Genomic DNA, 15286 nt, shown 5'->3' on the forward strand with positions numbered 1-15286 from the left:
GGGCAGAATAGGAAAGTGTGGAAAATGACAATACCTACTGGGAAACAAACAGTTGATCTCTAATCAGGGCACTAAACGCATCTAATGATGAGCTGTTAGTAATACCTCTGTTTAGATTGTTCCATTCTCGTGTTGCTCGAGGAAAATATGAGTGTTTGAATATGTCAGCACGGAATGAAAACTCGTTTAATTTGCGAGTGAGGTTGTGCCGGGTCGATCTAGTTTTTGTGGTCGTTATGTATTTTATAGCGGACACTTTTAGTTGGTTGTGTATTAGCTGATACATGATTTTAAGTCTTGCAAATTTTGCTCTGTTCTCCAGGGTTTAGGAGTTCTGCACGTTTTAGTAATTGCGTTGGTGAGTCTGTCAGACACAACTGTTCAACAGCCAATGTGCGTTTAGCAGGTGCAGCGTAGACTTAACAGCTTGTAGAGAAATCGTTACAATTGTCCGACATCTCCACCCGTTTCATTCATACCTGTTTTATTTGAGAGAATGACATGTATTTGATACGACATCTATTTGAGGTCCCTCTGCTCAGTTACAATTATCATCGTGGTGTTGTTCTGCGCGCCTCAGTCTTGATCTTTCGTTTTGATGCGTCCCCATTCAGGCAGCGGGCTACAGCAAGAGGCCCGTGTACATCATTGCCCACATGGTGAACTCAATTGCTGACTTCAACGAAGCGATGAGAGGAGGAGCAAACGCTATCGAGGCTGACGTCACCTTCTCCCATGACGGCACCGCAGTCAAACTCTTCCACGGCTGGCCATGCGACTGCCTAAGGGAGTGCACTGCCGAGGAGGAAGTGAAGCCTTTTCTGGAGTACGTCCGGATGACCACGAGTATAGGTAAGGCGGCGGCAGCTTTTGTAAATTAAATGAGATACAATTTTGTAACCCGTTTCTGAAGTAGTCTTCTTAAAGTGTAGAATGTTTCATATCAAGTCCCTTCTATGGCGGGCTTTTTTTCTTAACTAGGCTACGTACAGTCAAATCTGGTGCTGTCTTTAAGAAGTAGAAAACTTTGTTTCGAAGTGTGCTTTAAGTAAAAGATACATGTGCTCAAGGCAGTGAGTGAAAATTCATTACTCATTACCGTAGCACAAAGCTAGGTTAAAGATATAATTTAGTTTCAATAGGCAGGCACTGCCTGCGCAGAGGACAAGCGGACGCATGTTTCTGCTGTGATCATCGCAGAGTTGTTGCATCCAACCAAGGCCAGCGGCCACTAAGTATGCCACCAAGCCTTCGCCTGCCTCTTGGCGGCCATTCTGCTTGAAAACAATTTAGCTAGGCGGTCCTCAGTGGATCGTTTGAATGCGTTTACATTTTCTGTTGTTGCTGATTCTGTTGTAGTTCCGTCTCAAGGGTATGGCGCGATATCGTTAATGCCCATATATGCGGAATTGGTCGCTCTCTACATTCATAGATCGCTGGGAGTCATCGCACCACTCCTGGCACAGTCTCAAAGCGGTTAAGCAATGTGCCACTGCCCTCCCTGCCGTTCATTAATTTTACTGCCGCCTTCTGCGGTGGGCAGGCTGTGATGAGGTCACAAGGTTAGCACCACGTCACACGTCGCACGTGAGTGCCCATAGTGCACGTGGCAGTGAAATTAATGATTTGTCCCCAGTGGTTGATCGGGAAGAGCAACCTTGGCCTGAAGTCCGTCATATTCGATGACGGCGTCATATCCCGTGATGACGGTCGCCATTTTCGTTGCACAGAACCTTCTCATACTAACGCATTAATATACACTTAACGGCTCGAAAAGCCTGGTGCGTGCATGGAACTTCACCGACCTGCAGCCGCGCGAAGCCTGGCTCTGAAAGGAGCCATGCTTGAATGTAGCGGTGGTGTGGTGGTTTCAACATCCCCACCGTATGCCAGGGATGCGGGAGTTCACCCCAGTGCACTCGGTTTTCCACTGGGTGCAAGCTTCCTTCCAGCCTCGTACTTGTCTTTTCTGGGAGTAGCAGTTGGTAAAAGGAGCCATTAAACTTCTCTAGCCCACCGAGCACGCTAATCGCGGCGCTGCTTGGTCGAGTTAATCTTGTGTCAGTAAAACGAGCATTCCCGTGCTTTCAGTTCTACTACTTTTCCGCTACAGATGTTGTTATGGGGACAGCGGTAAAGCAACGACGAAGGGGTTCCCCCACTATGCCACCTTTCTTGATGTAAAAGCTTTTGCTCTTTTCAGATGGAGGCCAATACGCAGATAGACTTGCACTCCTTTTCCTGGACCTCAAAGTTGGGGACATCGATGAGCAACGAAAGTATGGGGCCGGCATCAATATTGCGGAGAATCTCCTTCAGCATCTGTGGCAAGGAGGTGAGCAACATGGAGAATAATCATGTGCGGTCACAACCAGCGCCGGAAGTACAAAGCGTACGGTGCTGAGTTGACATTTGAAAATGTGTCCCGAACATTTTGCCCTTCATCGAGTCGAAGTGGAATTTCTAGTAGTAGCGTCTCCTTCCCTCACGAGAGCGGCAAACATATTAACTAAATGTCCCCGCCAAACCTGACTCAAATTAACACCAAGTGTAGCTTACAGCGGCCACTGCATGACGCTTTTGTCGACTCCGTTTTTATGGATCCATTTCAGAAAGCCTTAAATAAGGCTGTAGCTGTTATGTTCAGGATCTATGCTTAATAATAATAATAATAATAATAATAATAATCGGTTTTTGGGGGGAGGGAAATGGCGCACTATCTGTCTCATATATCGTTGGACACCTGAACCGCGCTGTAAGGGAAGGGATAAAGGAGCGAATGAAAGAAGGAAGAGGTGCCGTAGTGGAGGGCTCCGGAATAATTTCGACCACCTGGGGATCTTTAACGTGCACTGACATCGCACAGCACACGGGCGCCTTAGCGTTTTTCCTCTATAAAAAAGCTAAGGCGCCCGTGTGCTGTGCGATGTCAGTGCACGTTAAAGATCTCCAGGTGGTCGAAATTATTCCGGAGCCCTGCACTACGGCACCACTTTCGCCGAAAACATTTTCGAGGCTCTTAAACAGTCAAATTGGTCATGACTGCTTGTCATGGAACAGGCATCCCGTATCTTATTACAGGCACACAAACACTGGCAGTTTCGATGACAGCTCTGCTCTGTAAGCGGAGGTGGCTTAAGCCTCGACTGCATGGACCCTCCCGAGGCGTACGAGCATGCGCGAAGCCCGAGGCGCGAGAAGGCGAACGATCGGTGCCAAGTACTCTGCGTGCCAGTTACCAGCGCCTGCTCTAACCACGCTGCACACGCACCGGAAGTGGCAGGCCGGCCAACGCCAACAAACCGCGCCTTCCGGGCGGAGTCTTTTTTCCGACTCTAACTGCCGCAGATACTTTTTCTTCAGGACGTGAAATTAGGCATTATATTGCGTTGGCGCGAAGACGGCAGTCAGCCAGCACAAAACAGATGAAGATGCGTGCCCCTGCTTGAGGCCTGGCGAATAGTGGCGCGCAGGCACTTAGCGCGTACTCCTCAAAGTGTTCATTTACCTCCCGGTTTAATGGCATCCGGCTGCTGAATACAAGGTCGCAGGATCGAATCCCGGACGCGTTAAGTGAAATGCAAAAACGGCGGTGTGCTGAGCGATGTGAATATCCTTGAAGAAACCCAGGTGGTGGGAACTCTTCGAAGGATTTTACTATGGCGTCTCGTAGCTTGGGATGAGCTTTGGTGTGGCAAACATCTAATACCACCATACCTATGATACCTTTGGCACGGAAGAGAAAAAGAGATTTTAAGCAGCGTAATAAATTCGCGTAAGCATGAAGATAGTACTAAGTAGTAGCACTGAGGGAGAATGTCACTTGCTTGGACGCGATTTCTAGAAAATCAACTATTTAGCTCTGTTACCCATCGGAGCAAACAGGCCATCAGAATCAGGACTGAAGGTGACACACCTGAATATACGCAAAAGCGAAAGCAAGTGACAAAAAAATTCCACTCTGTGGTTTGGCGCGAATATGAGCATAGTCTATCTATTTTTCAAATCAAATATTTTATAAACTAGAACAAAACAAATTTTTTGGATATAGTTTGATATATGAAAAGTGGGAAAATCGGAACGCTGAAGAAAATTTCTGGTATGAACGAATGTCTGAACTCCAAAGTAACATCACAAATGGGCCCGCTGCCGGGACAGCGACTAGGGCTGGGTGCACTTTCCCGGCCGGTATTGTAGCTGTCAGGCGGGGAAGGGAGGAGGCGGGGCATTGTCAGCGCATAGGAACGCGTGGACAAACTGCAGACCGCTAGCTAAGCTCTCCCTTATAAGAATGGTCTGTAGACAGTCTATACACTTCTTATAGACTGTATTTCCTGCCTATAGATATTTATTTTTGTCTGCTCATAGTCTATAGACTGTCTATAGACAAAAGTCTACTAAACGTGTATGGCCATATATCTACAGATTGCCTATAGACTATCTATAGTATTTGTATTGCCTATAGACTGTTCTCTAGAATTCGTCTATGGAGAGTCTATAGATTCACGTTCATAGTGTTCCAGCGCAACGGCACATAGCCAAAGAAAAGAAGACGGAAAAGAAGAAGGACGAACACAGCGCTGACTGACAACTGTTTAATCAGAGACGCACACACAGCTTAAATACTCTTAGACCAGCGCAAGCGCACACCGTAAAACAACCAAAAAGGAAAAAAATAGGAAACATAATCTCATCACGTCTTTATTGCAAAAACTTTGAAAGGAACGCCTTTTCTGCATTATACAAAAAGATGGAGGTATCGCTGACACATCCTGACCCAGCTTTTTTAATATAGTAGGCCTCTATCGTTTCACGGGTTGTTTTTAATTTGCTTCTGCTCAGAATCCTTACTCCCGAAAACATCGGTGTGCAATCCTTGCAAGTTGCGCAGTGCTCGACAAGGTTAGCACCTTCCCTATTCCTTAGGTCTCTTGCGTGTTCCCTAAGGCGGTCGCTGACGCAACACCCCGTTTGCCCTATGTACGACCTGCCACACGTCAAGGAGATTTCGTACACAACGCCTGTGGCGCATTCCGCAAAGCGGTTGCCGTGCCTCTTATTACACCCAGCTTTTTGGTTTTCACCTGTGATGCGTCGGGCCAACTGGCCAAGCTTCAGAGGGGCTGAAAACACCAACGGCACATTGTGCCGGTTTGCCACCTTTCTGAGGCCATGGAATAATTTGTGCAAGTAGGGCATCACTTCAGGCTTTACTTTAGCCTGCGGAGGGGTTACTGCCTCCTTCCGAGTTCCGGGCTTCAACTTCTTCACTAGCGCTTCTGCAACAGCGACAACAACCGAGTCAGGGAAACCGGCTGCCTGAAGCCTAGCCAATTGATTATCAAAATTATCTTGCATATCATGCACACAAGTCTTTCGGAGTGCAGACTCTAAGCAGAGTTTTGCGATCCGTCTCTTCACAATTTTTGAGTGGGCTGAATTATAAGGCAATAGCTCTTTTTGTGCTCTGGGCAAGTAAGACCAACACACATGCTTATTCATGAACCTAATTCTTACATCCAAGAACTGCAGGCGGTCCTCAACCGGGAGCTCATACGTGAAAGTGAGCCCCCTTCCATGCTTTTTGAAAAGATGAAGTACACTCATAAGTGTATCCTCATTGGGAATGGCACAATGTTTGTCTAGAACAATTAAAAAGTCAACTACGTAACGAAACACTTTTCGAACACAGTCAATCTTAAATTGCTTACAATGATCGCTCAAATCGCGATCAATGCATGCTAAAAAGATATCACAAAAAACCGGGGCGACACAAGACCCAATGCATATCCCCTTCTTTTGCAGATAAAACTCCTTGTCAAAGACGATAAACGTACTACACAAATAAAATTCTAAAAGCGCTAAAAAGTTTTCTACCGTCATCCCCGACATAATTTTAAACTGAACGGGTCCGTTATCGTCAATACATTCCTTGACAGCAGCAAACAGTTCTTGGTGCGGAACGGAATAAAAAAGGTCGTCAACATCTTTCTTCTTTTACGGTGTGCGCTTCGCTGGTCTAAGAGTATTTAAGCTGTGTGTGCGCGTCCCTGATTAAACAGTTGTAAGTCAGCGCTGCGTTCGTCCTTCTTCTTTTCTTTGGCTATGTGCCGTTGCGCTGGAATACTATGAACGTGAATCAAGATTACCAAGTAGCCCAAGAACTGACTCTACTAGAGTCTATAGACTTTGTAGACAGAAGTCTATGACATTCTATAGACTGTTTAAAAAAGTTTTTTTAAGGGCAAAGCGAGGCAAACCTTTGCATCAGCTGTGCAGCGCCCACAAAAATACAACACGCATTTTAATTTCGAAGTTACAGTAGGGCGTAAGACATCGGGTGTCTAACCATCAGATGGCGCACATGTATCTATGAGTGACACTGTCGTGGCGTCCTCCGGAATAAAATTAACCACCTGGGACACTTGCAGTGACGCCTAAAACACCCAAAAGACAGCACTTACGAGTAGGTGTTTTCTTTTGAAAATTTATAAGAGTTGAAAAGAATTATTACGTGGAATTTTACTGTTGCAAAAAGCTTAAAAGCTCAAAACATTTTTAAAACATTTTTTCTCCGCCAAACAGGTCCTCGTCGAACTGCGCACCCGCGCTTGCAAAAACACGCAGAACACTGCTCGTTCTGTGTGTTTTTGCAACGCACACTGAATGGTTTCTTTGACTGTTCGGTAGTATTCAGCACTCAAAAATATACTGTGTAGGGACGCTATTTTCTGTTCTCTGGCAATTGAAGCAAGAACACATGTACTCCTGCCCTAAAAAGGTTTAACTAAGAAAAAGTAATTCTTCCTTTATGCGCAAGAGAAGTGTGTCCAGCAAGTATCCATACAAAAGCTGTACACTTGTACAGCAAAAAAAAAACAACAACGAAAGTCTGTAAATGCGCTGTTGATTGCACAAAGCGTTCTGTCTTCCTCTCCAGGAAATAACTGCTTGTTCGTGCATATTCCGTGCAGTACCTTTCTCGCAGGCTCTGAACGTACTCCTTTCGGTTCCAAGTGTTGCTGACCAGGAGGTGCTGCAGGGAGCGATCGATACCATTTCTCGTTACAACAGCGCCATGCTCGACAAGATAGGTAAGGTTCATTGGTTGTTATAGAAACATCATAATCATTCGTAGATTAATATTTATTCGGCAAAGGTGCATTTACGCAACTAAAATAACGAAGACCGAGGGAATGACCACGAAGAGAATGTGAAGAAATGCTCAGAGTCCGCTTCTGATACTAAGAAGTCCCCTGGCGTTGATACGGCTCCATACGTTTCGAGCGTTAAGAATATTGCATGCTGCGCCAGGTCTTGTGAAAGTGTTAATTAGTATGGAATAACACTACTTCTCGCATTCTGAAGTAAATGCACCAGTAGACAGACACGATTGTCGGCATATTTCTCTCAGGCTAAAAAGCATGATAAGAACAAGAAAGAATGCGAAGACGTTGTGAGCGAGAAATTTTCTGGGGGTACGAAATACGGTAATAACCATTGTGAAATACGGATGCCTGATAAATATTCGTGGTCCAGGATTTGACGTCAGTAACAACGACGACCTGGACAACATCCGGAACATGTACGAGAGGCTTGGGATAGAGCGCCACCGTTGGCAGGGAGACGGTATCACGAACTGCCTCTCGTATCTACGGAGTGCTGACAGGCTGCAGAGCGTCATCGACAACCGGGATTCCGACGGACCAGAACACTACGTCGAAAAAGCTTACGACTGGACATTAGACATGCCAGAAGAGATCCGAAGATCGCTCAGGTACGTTGTGGTGAGGAGACGGCTTTACGCTAATCAAGTAGGGTAGGGCGGGGTAAAATGAGACATGGGGCAAAATGAGACATGTCTCGTCTAGCGACATCTAGTGTAAAATCTTTCAGATTAAGCAGGTTTCTTATTAGGTGCCGCTAAGTGTCCACTAAATGTATGTTAGAAACGGCGGGAATCTTGCGGTGCCCACTTCAGGAAGCGACTTTCGTGGAGTGGCTGTCCCGCCAAAAAAGGTGCGAAATTCGGACGTCCCGTTTCTTTGGACCTCTGCGACAGGGTATTCATAAACTACTGCGACAAGGTACGTATTTGTGATGTTACTGCATCTCTTTTGCTAGCTGTGGAAACAGTTACAGTTCCCTATGCAGTAATCTTCATAACTATAATATTGATTGAGTAGGAGCCTATGGAAGGGGCAAAACGGGAGAGTTCGTCGCTCGGAGAAAGCATTTGCAGTCTCTGCTCGCGCAAAGTGCATTCTTTAGCTAGGATTTTTTTTTGTATAGTCTTCTAGAATGGCCCGCACGTACAAACTAAAGACGACGAGGGCTGCATGGAGCGAGGCCTATATGAAGAAGGCTCTAGAAAGCCTGCGCCAGCGAAAACATTCTATTAGCGCTGCTCCGAAAGCCTTCGCTGTGACTAAGGATGCCCTTCAACGGTGAGCAGAACGACTGGAGACGCATGGTCCATACGTTCTTTGCAAGAAGCAGCTTGGATCAAACACACAAGCTACAGCCATTTGGCGTAAGCTTTATCAAAGCCTTCAAAGCTGCCTGCAACAACGCATGCCGGGAGTGGCTGCTGAGCAACACTGGGAGTCGCATCACGATGGAGAATTTAGGTGAGCTGGTAAGCAAAGCGTTTGAACAATCAGAAAACACCAGTAACATAACCAATGGATTGCGGAAGTGTGGTGTTTGCCCATTTTGTCGTGCGCCGCTTTATGATCCCGTGTTCGATGACGCGCCATTGGTAAGCACAGTGGGACATCAGACTTGCGGTGAACGCCAAGAATCCCGCGCTAACTGCTCTCCGCCTACTCCTACCGAAGACAATGAAGAGTCCGCTCATAGTGACACGACTTTTCAAGTTCTTTCTTCGGTGCCTGCTATAGAAAAATAAAAAAGAGGGAAGTCGGAAACAAGCACCGTTTTGACCTCATCGCCTTACAAGGCGAAGCTAGTTGCATCAAAACCTCCCAAGGAGCCAGGTATGGCCTCAAGAATACGAAGCGGGAAATCGAACGAAAGGACTGTTGGTAGCAGTGTTCGGTCGCAGGATATCTCACTGAAAGGGAAACGTTCTGCGAAGCGATTAATGATCAACAAATGTCACTGGCAGTGCCTAGTGTGCAAAGAATTATGGAGCAACACAGAACCTCGTTCTGTGTGGATACAATGCACGATGTGTCATGAGTGGGCTCACAAAGAGTGCGCAGGGCCCCATGGATTGAACTTTAAGTGCTCCGAGTGCAAGAACTGATTTTGTTTGGATCTGACAATATGTCTCGTTTTGCCTTGTGGGTCGGGACAAAAAGACAAATGGGACTTTTATATAATTTATGAATATTCATAGTTGTGATATTTCAAAGTTTCTTAATTTTGCTGACCACTTAACTAAGTTGCGAAGGAAGGCTACTGTACAACGTTTTCGAGTTTTGAAATAAAAGAGTAAAAATGGCATAAGTTCGCAAATTTTTGTCTTGTTTTACCGCGCCCTACCCTACTGTAGCGCACTAATGGTGGCTTCTGAAAAACTAGAGAGTAAACTAAATATCGACTAATGAGAAAGGCTGTACTTCATCTTAACGCTAACTGGCAGCACTGTGGAAGTTACAGGCCTTCTCAACCAATTAGAAGAGCGGAGAGATCTTTAAGATATTCCTGTGCTTTGCTTTTCTTCCACTGGCGGCGAGCAGACGCGTATCTGTGACCACCGCGGAGTTGGTACAAAAGCCAAAAGTACAACTAGGAACGAATCGATCTCTCGATGAGCCATAAAGAAACACAAAACCAACATTATTGCAGCAGCGAGTGTTTTTTTATCAAGAACATTCACCAGTACTTAGCAACTACGCAGCTTATCATGAACTACGATAACAAGAGCAGAAGTCTGTGCTGCGTAAATAAGCTGTGAATTACATGCTATGTCAATGTGAAGTGAATGACATGCTATGTGAAGTGAATGACATTTACTTACTTGCTTTATTTATTTATTTATTTATTTATTTATTTATTTATTTATTCATACATACATACTGCAGTCTTAATAAGGCTATAGCCGGAGTGGCCACAGAGAGGAAAAAAACTTCGAGTAGAAAATTAGAAACGTGTAAAAAACAAAGAAAAGATAAATATATATCGCTAACAAGCCGAGGTTGGCAACTTCATGAGGTCGACTTCAACCTCAAAATCACCCCAACCTCACGTCGGGAAGTGAGGTGGACGTGAGGTCGGCGACGTCTCAGAATTTTGTGAGTGAGGTCAGAAAATCAGACTTAACCTCACGCGTGAGTTTGAGGTTGAGTGAGGTCGCCATTCAGTGAGGTCGAAATTTTGAGGTCGAGACTTTTTGCAGTTGCCACGTCTTACTCCGGCGAGTGCCACTGCCGAAGCGGAGTTGCAGCGCATCACCGCAATGACGCTTGGTGTTCCGTTTCCCCTGTCTAGACAACCGGCTGCCGCAGTCTGCTCTTGAAGCGGAGTTGCAGCGCATCACCGCAGTGTTCATGCAATGAGGCTTAGTGTTCGGTTTCCCTTCTAGACAACCGGATGCCGCAGTCCGCTCTTTCGGTGCTGCGCCGTAATGTCTGCAACCCGAGCCGATAGGGGCACCCACCCCTCTGGTCTTCCTGGAAGGAGTGCGGCTATCACAGCACGCCACTCTCCCTCCCCTTGCCCCGCTGGCGTAACACCCGTAGTTGCCTGCGCGCCGGTAGGATCAAACTCCCAGGAGCGCGCAAAGCACGTAACTCACGTTGACCCGTAGTAGCTTTGTTTGATGCCGCGAACAAACAAATTCAGTCCAACAAGCAGCAATAAATTCGTCGCAGCGCGGATGGCCCCTAGCAAGACTGCTTCTTGTTCATGCTCGTTGTAGGCGCTGACGTGGCGGCTCTTCCCTTGCAGTCGAATAAAGGGGATCCTGCTGTACATTATAAGCTGACTTAACAGAAACTGGAGTAGTCAGCCCAGGCGAGAGGATGCGATTCAGGCTGTTCCTAACAAGGACACCTGCTGATTTGCATTAAAGAAGCAGGAATGCCAGAAAATACTGTATAACACAGTCGAAGCTTTTGATCGGTGAGTTCCCCTTTCGAATCTCACACTTATTCTTTATATTCCTGTTCCGTAATGCAAGAAGATGCAAATATAATTTCAATTTTTTATCCTTCCGACTAACCCCTCATATGGTCTCCGGTTCCTTGTTCCTTCTCGGAAATTCGCTTATTATGCCGAAACACCGAAACAAGGCGAACGCGCCAGCATAGCGGCGTTAGAGCGGCGAAAAAATGCAAAACATTACTGAATGTATGGTGATGTGGTAGCTGATTCCTTTCCTTTTTTTTTATTGATGATGTGTGAATATAACTGATTACATGCTCGCACAGTGCTGCTGAGTCGCTCGGTCAAACCTTCTAATATGACGTTTAATGGGGCACACTGTTCGCTTCTGTTTTTAGTGTGCAATTTTTGTTCCTACGTTTCTAATCATTTTTTTTTTTCTTTTCTCGTATGGGATCAGTTATTTTGGCGGCCTGCCTTATAGACGACCAGGCACTACACGTTATCTTTCCTTTAACTATTTTGCAGATACCAATCGTTCACTTTAAACGGCTTCACAGAATGCTCGCGCGGTGCTCGCGGGTAAAAAAACGTAGAGCATGCTGGCGTACCGTGATCAGTTCAGTTCTGAAGGAAAACAAGTGATTGACTTAAAGCAGCTCGTCTCGGACTGGTTGACGAAATGGTACCCTGAATTATGTTGAGGAGTATGAGTATTTAGGCAGTTTTGTTTCCCCGGTGTGGGTGTGTGTGTGTGTAGGGGGGGGGGGGGGGTGCTCGGAAAATTATTTCGCTGCGCGGAAATTTTAGCGGAGAGCCATTGTGCTCGTGACAGAGAGAGCGGTTCACGCTTCCCACTCTAGGCCAGTTGTTTTAACCTGTGTGATTTTAATACTTGGCTCAGTGTTCGAAGACGTAATCTAGCCCTTTCTTTCAAAATGCCGCGGGATCACCGGGTCATCGAAGAATTCCTATGATTTCGAAACCATTACCATCGCCACATGGAGGGAAGTGGCGGAAACGGGGGAGGGTCTTGACCTCCCAGGAACATCAGCATCATCATCCTTAAAGATTAGCTGCAGGTATTCCTATTTTCCGGCACAATTATTGTCTTTGGTTGCTGGGTAATGTACAATATTTAACCAATATTCTGGAAACTTTTAATTTGGTAGCGGTATATCAGACTTCCCCGGGCTCATAAGGATACACTGTTAGCATCATCATCATCGCCATCATCTCGAGAGTCAAAGGCATGTGTCTTTGCATGATCTTTGCAGGATGTTATACATGAGAATTGGCGCGTTTACCTGCTGGACAATCCGAATGTCATTAATGTGGACCGGGTTGTCGGCACTCTGTATTGCGTCATGCGCGCATGTGAAATAATGTGGGATCCATATGGATGTTGAATTGGGGGTGGAAGAGTGGTGGATGGGGGCCTGGTATGACGAGAAATTACATCGTTGTCACGAGAGTAGGAGTGATGTCTTATTACAGCATCGTCACGTCACTAGCTTTGATGGCACAATACATAGCTGTCACGTGGCCTGGTATGACATCACACTCATATAAAGGCATCGCTAATTATACAAAGTTTTCTTAGCTTTACCTAATTATATTAATAAGCACTAATTAATTGTGTGACGTCACCATCTTCGTCGCGTGACTCGTCGGCTGGTGACGTCCTATAGTGCCGTTTCAAGCGGGCACTTTTTAAGAGAAAAACCTTAAATGTGAGCCATCTAATGCTTTCGCAATAATAAAAGCCGCTCGCTTCTACACAGACATAAATACAACGTGCCTCTTTTGGTGCACTACAGTCGCAGCTTGCTAAGTGTTTTCGAAGGCAACATACGGAGGACTGAAAAGAGCATTCTCGCTATGCCGGATAGAGCTAGAAGATCGAAATATACTCATATGCGTCTGCATAACCGTCGCATTGAAAGTACATCGACGACCAGTTTCTTTATATTCGGTAACTATTCTCAAGCCTGATAAGAGTATCGCGAATACCCCCCCTCCTCCCAATTTCTTGTAGATGGCGTAGACGGTCTGTGTTTGTGAATCGCCGGTTCGTGCGTGTATGAACGAGAGACTTTCAATACGAACAAGTATACACGAAGCAGACTGCCAAATATTGACACATATAAAGTACTCACCGACGTACTGGTGGTAACCGCGTATGGGACACCCCTGCCCGCAGGCCATATACTCTCTCAGGGTTCATCCCAGATTGTAAGCTTCTCCTATTGCGTGCATATCAATAGCGTCTGTACACACGTTATTAAATAATACCATCATAATTTTGGCTTTTCTGTTTCTCAGGATTCTCAGAATCGTTTCTAACTGAAAAACTTCTTAATCGCTTTTTGTTTTGTTTTTCATTTGTTTTCTGAGGTCGAGCAGCAGACCTCAAACTCACAATTTTCGACGTTGAGGTGATGTTGAGTGAGGTCATTAGTGTCCTGAGGAAAAGTGAGGTGAGGGCGTCTAAGGAGGCCCCAACCTCAACTGAAAAGGTTGAGGTTGAGTGAGGTCCGCAAATTCTTTTTGATGTTGAAGTGAGGTCAAGATTTTTGAGGAAGAAGCTCTGTTTGAACGCCTCAGTGCGGCAAAAGAAAGGGGTGAGGTTCAGGCTATGTGAACTTCTAGTAATGGATAGTGTGCTAAAGCTCAAATAATTGTTTAGTGAAGGAGGGCGCTGAGAAAGAAGCAGTGTGCGTAAAAAAACTTCTAAGTCGCTATGAAAAGATATGTAAATAAGCTGTGAATGACAACTTTTTGTCTCCGGTGAGCGTAATTGTTCGAGTTACGCTTACAAGCAAGGCAGCTATCATAAAAAAATTGTATTTCCAAAGCGTTTGCGCAGTGTGACTTACGACTTTTTTCATCGGTGCAATTAGGCTGCCAGATACGGGGCAGTAGTGAAAAGTTGTTTTGTTGATGAATTGAAGCAAAAGGAATCATTTCTAATTTTGCTAAGGCAAAAAATCCTTCTAGGACAAAATACAGCCGACATGCGGGCGTCCATAATTTAATGTAGAAGCATAACTCTACAGTGAAAAACTGTGCTGGGCACCCGCCGCGGTGGCTCAGTGGTTAGTGCGCTCGGCTACTGATCCGGAGTTCCCGGTTTCGAACCCGACCGCGGCGGCTGCGTTTTTATGGAGGAAAAACGCAAAGACGCCCGTGTGCTGTGCGATGCCAGTGCACGTTAAATATCCCCAGGTGGTCGAAATTATTCCGGAGCCCTCCACTACGGGCACCTTTTTCTTCCTCTGTTCTTTCACTCTCTCCTTTACCCTTTCTCTTACGGCGCGGTTCAGGTGTCCAACGATATATCAGACAGATTCTGTGTCATTTGCTTTCCGCAAAAACCAATTATTATTATTATTGACTGTGCTGGCCTGCAACTAACGGGCCGTCAGCCTCCGTCAGGGCTGTCAACTGCTACGGTGCATCTTGCAGATGGCGCCGCGTCAAGCCGGGCTTGCGGGTGAGGGAAGCTGAGGTAGGATCAGTGAAAGAGAGGAGTTGTCGGTACTCTACTGATTGTAAGTGCTTTCAGCTGCGTCGCGGCCATAGCGGGACCTTCTACTGCTGCTCACTTCTTTTATCCTCTCCGTGCCTCCTCGCCGGATTTTCTCGCGCCGCGACCGCTCCATCCTGCATGAGACATTCCGCGAAAGTGAATGAAACTGCAAGCGTTATTCTTCACTGTTTATTTGCAGGAGGGGAGTGGATGGCATCATAACCAACAAACCTGAACGCATGGCCGTGATCATGCAAGAAGACGAGTTCAAGGACACTCTGCGTCCCGCTAACGTTTCGGACAACCCCTGGATTCCCTTCGTAAGCTCGACACCCCTGCCAAGACTATCCACCGATGACTTCGACCACCTGAAAGACGAGGACCTAGGCTCTGCGTTTGATGACGCCTTCAGCTTTCTTGCGCGGTTATTTTAGTGAGCGAGGCCTTGCTTGACGAAACTATTCCGTGATCAAAATGAGGAAATAATACGCACTACTGCGTGGTTGGCCAAGTTTGAGAACCAACGCGGCTTCGAGTCACTAAGGATAATAAACGTATTTTTACAGTGAACAGAGTTGATGGTGAAAATGTTCTGAGCGCATTTTCTCGATTGACGGCGTAGTCTATAGGCTGAACTTGTGTTTGCGCGTGTCACTGACTTTTGAAATGTAGCAGACAGGT

General features: G+C 46.0%; 1 protein-coding gene across 1 annotated transcript; it reads left to right on the top strand.

The window, feature by feature from the left end:
- The first annotated feature begins 620 nt into the window (after nt 1-620).
- Nucleotides 621-15179, top strand: LOC144101226 (dermonecrotic toxin SPH-like). The gene is made up of 5 exons (XM_077634302.1): nt 621-852; nt 2204-2335; nt 6975-7094; nt 7540-7777; nt 14805-15179. The coding sequence occupies exons 1-5, from the start codon at nt 657-659 to the stop codon at nt 15037-15039; spliced, it is 921 nt and encodes a 306-aa protein (XP_077490428.1). The 5' UTR covers nt 621-656; the 3' UTR covers nt 15040-15179.
- The last annotated feature ends 107 nt before the right edge of the window (nt 15180-15286 follow it).

This window comes from Amblyomma americanum, chromosome 8 (genome assembly GCF_052857255.1).
Source record: "Amblyomma americanum isolate KBUSLIRL-KWMA chromosome 8, ASM5285725v1, whole genome shotgun sequence".
Taxonomy (NCBI): Eukaryota; Metazoa; Arthropoda; class Arachnida; order Ixodida; family Ixodidae; genus Amblyomma; species Amblyomma americanum.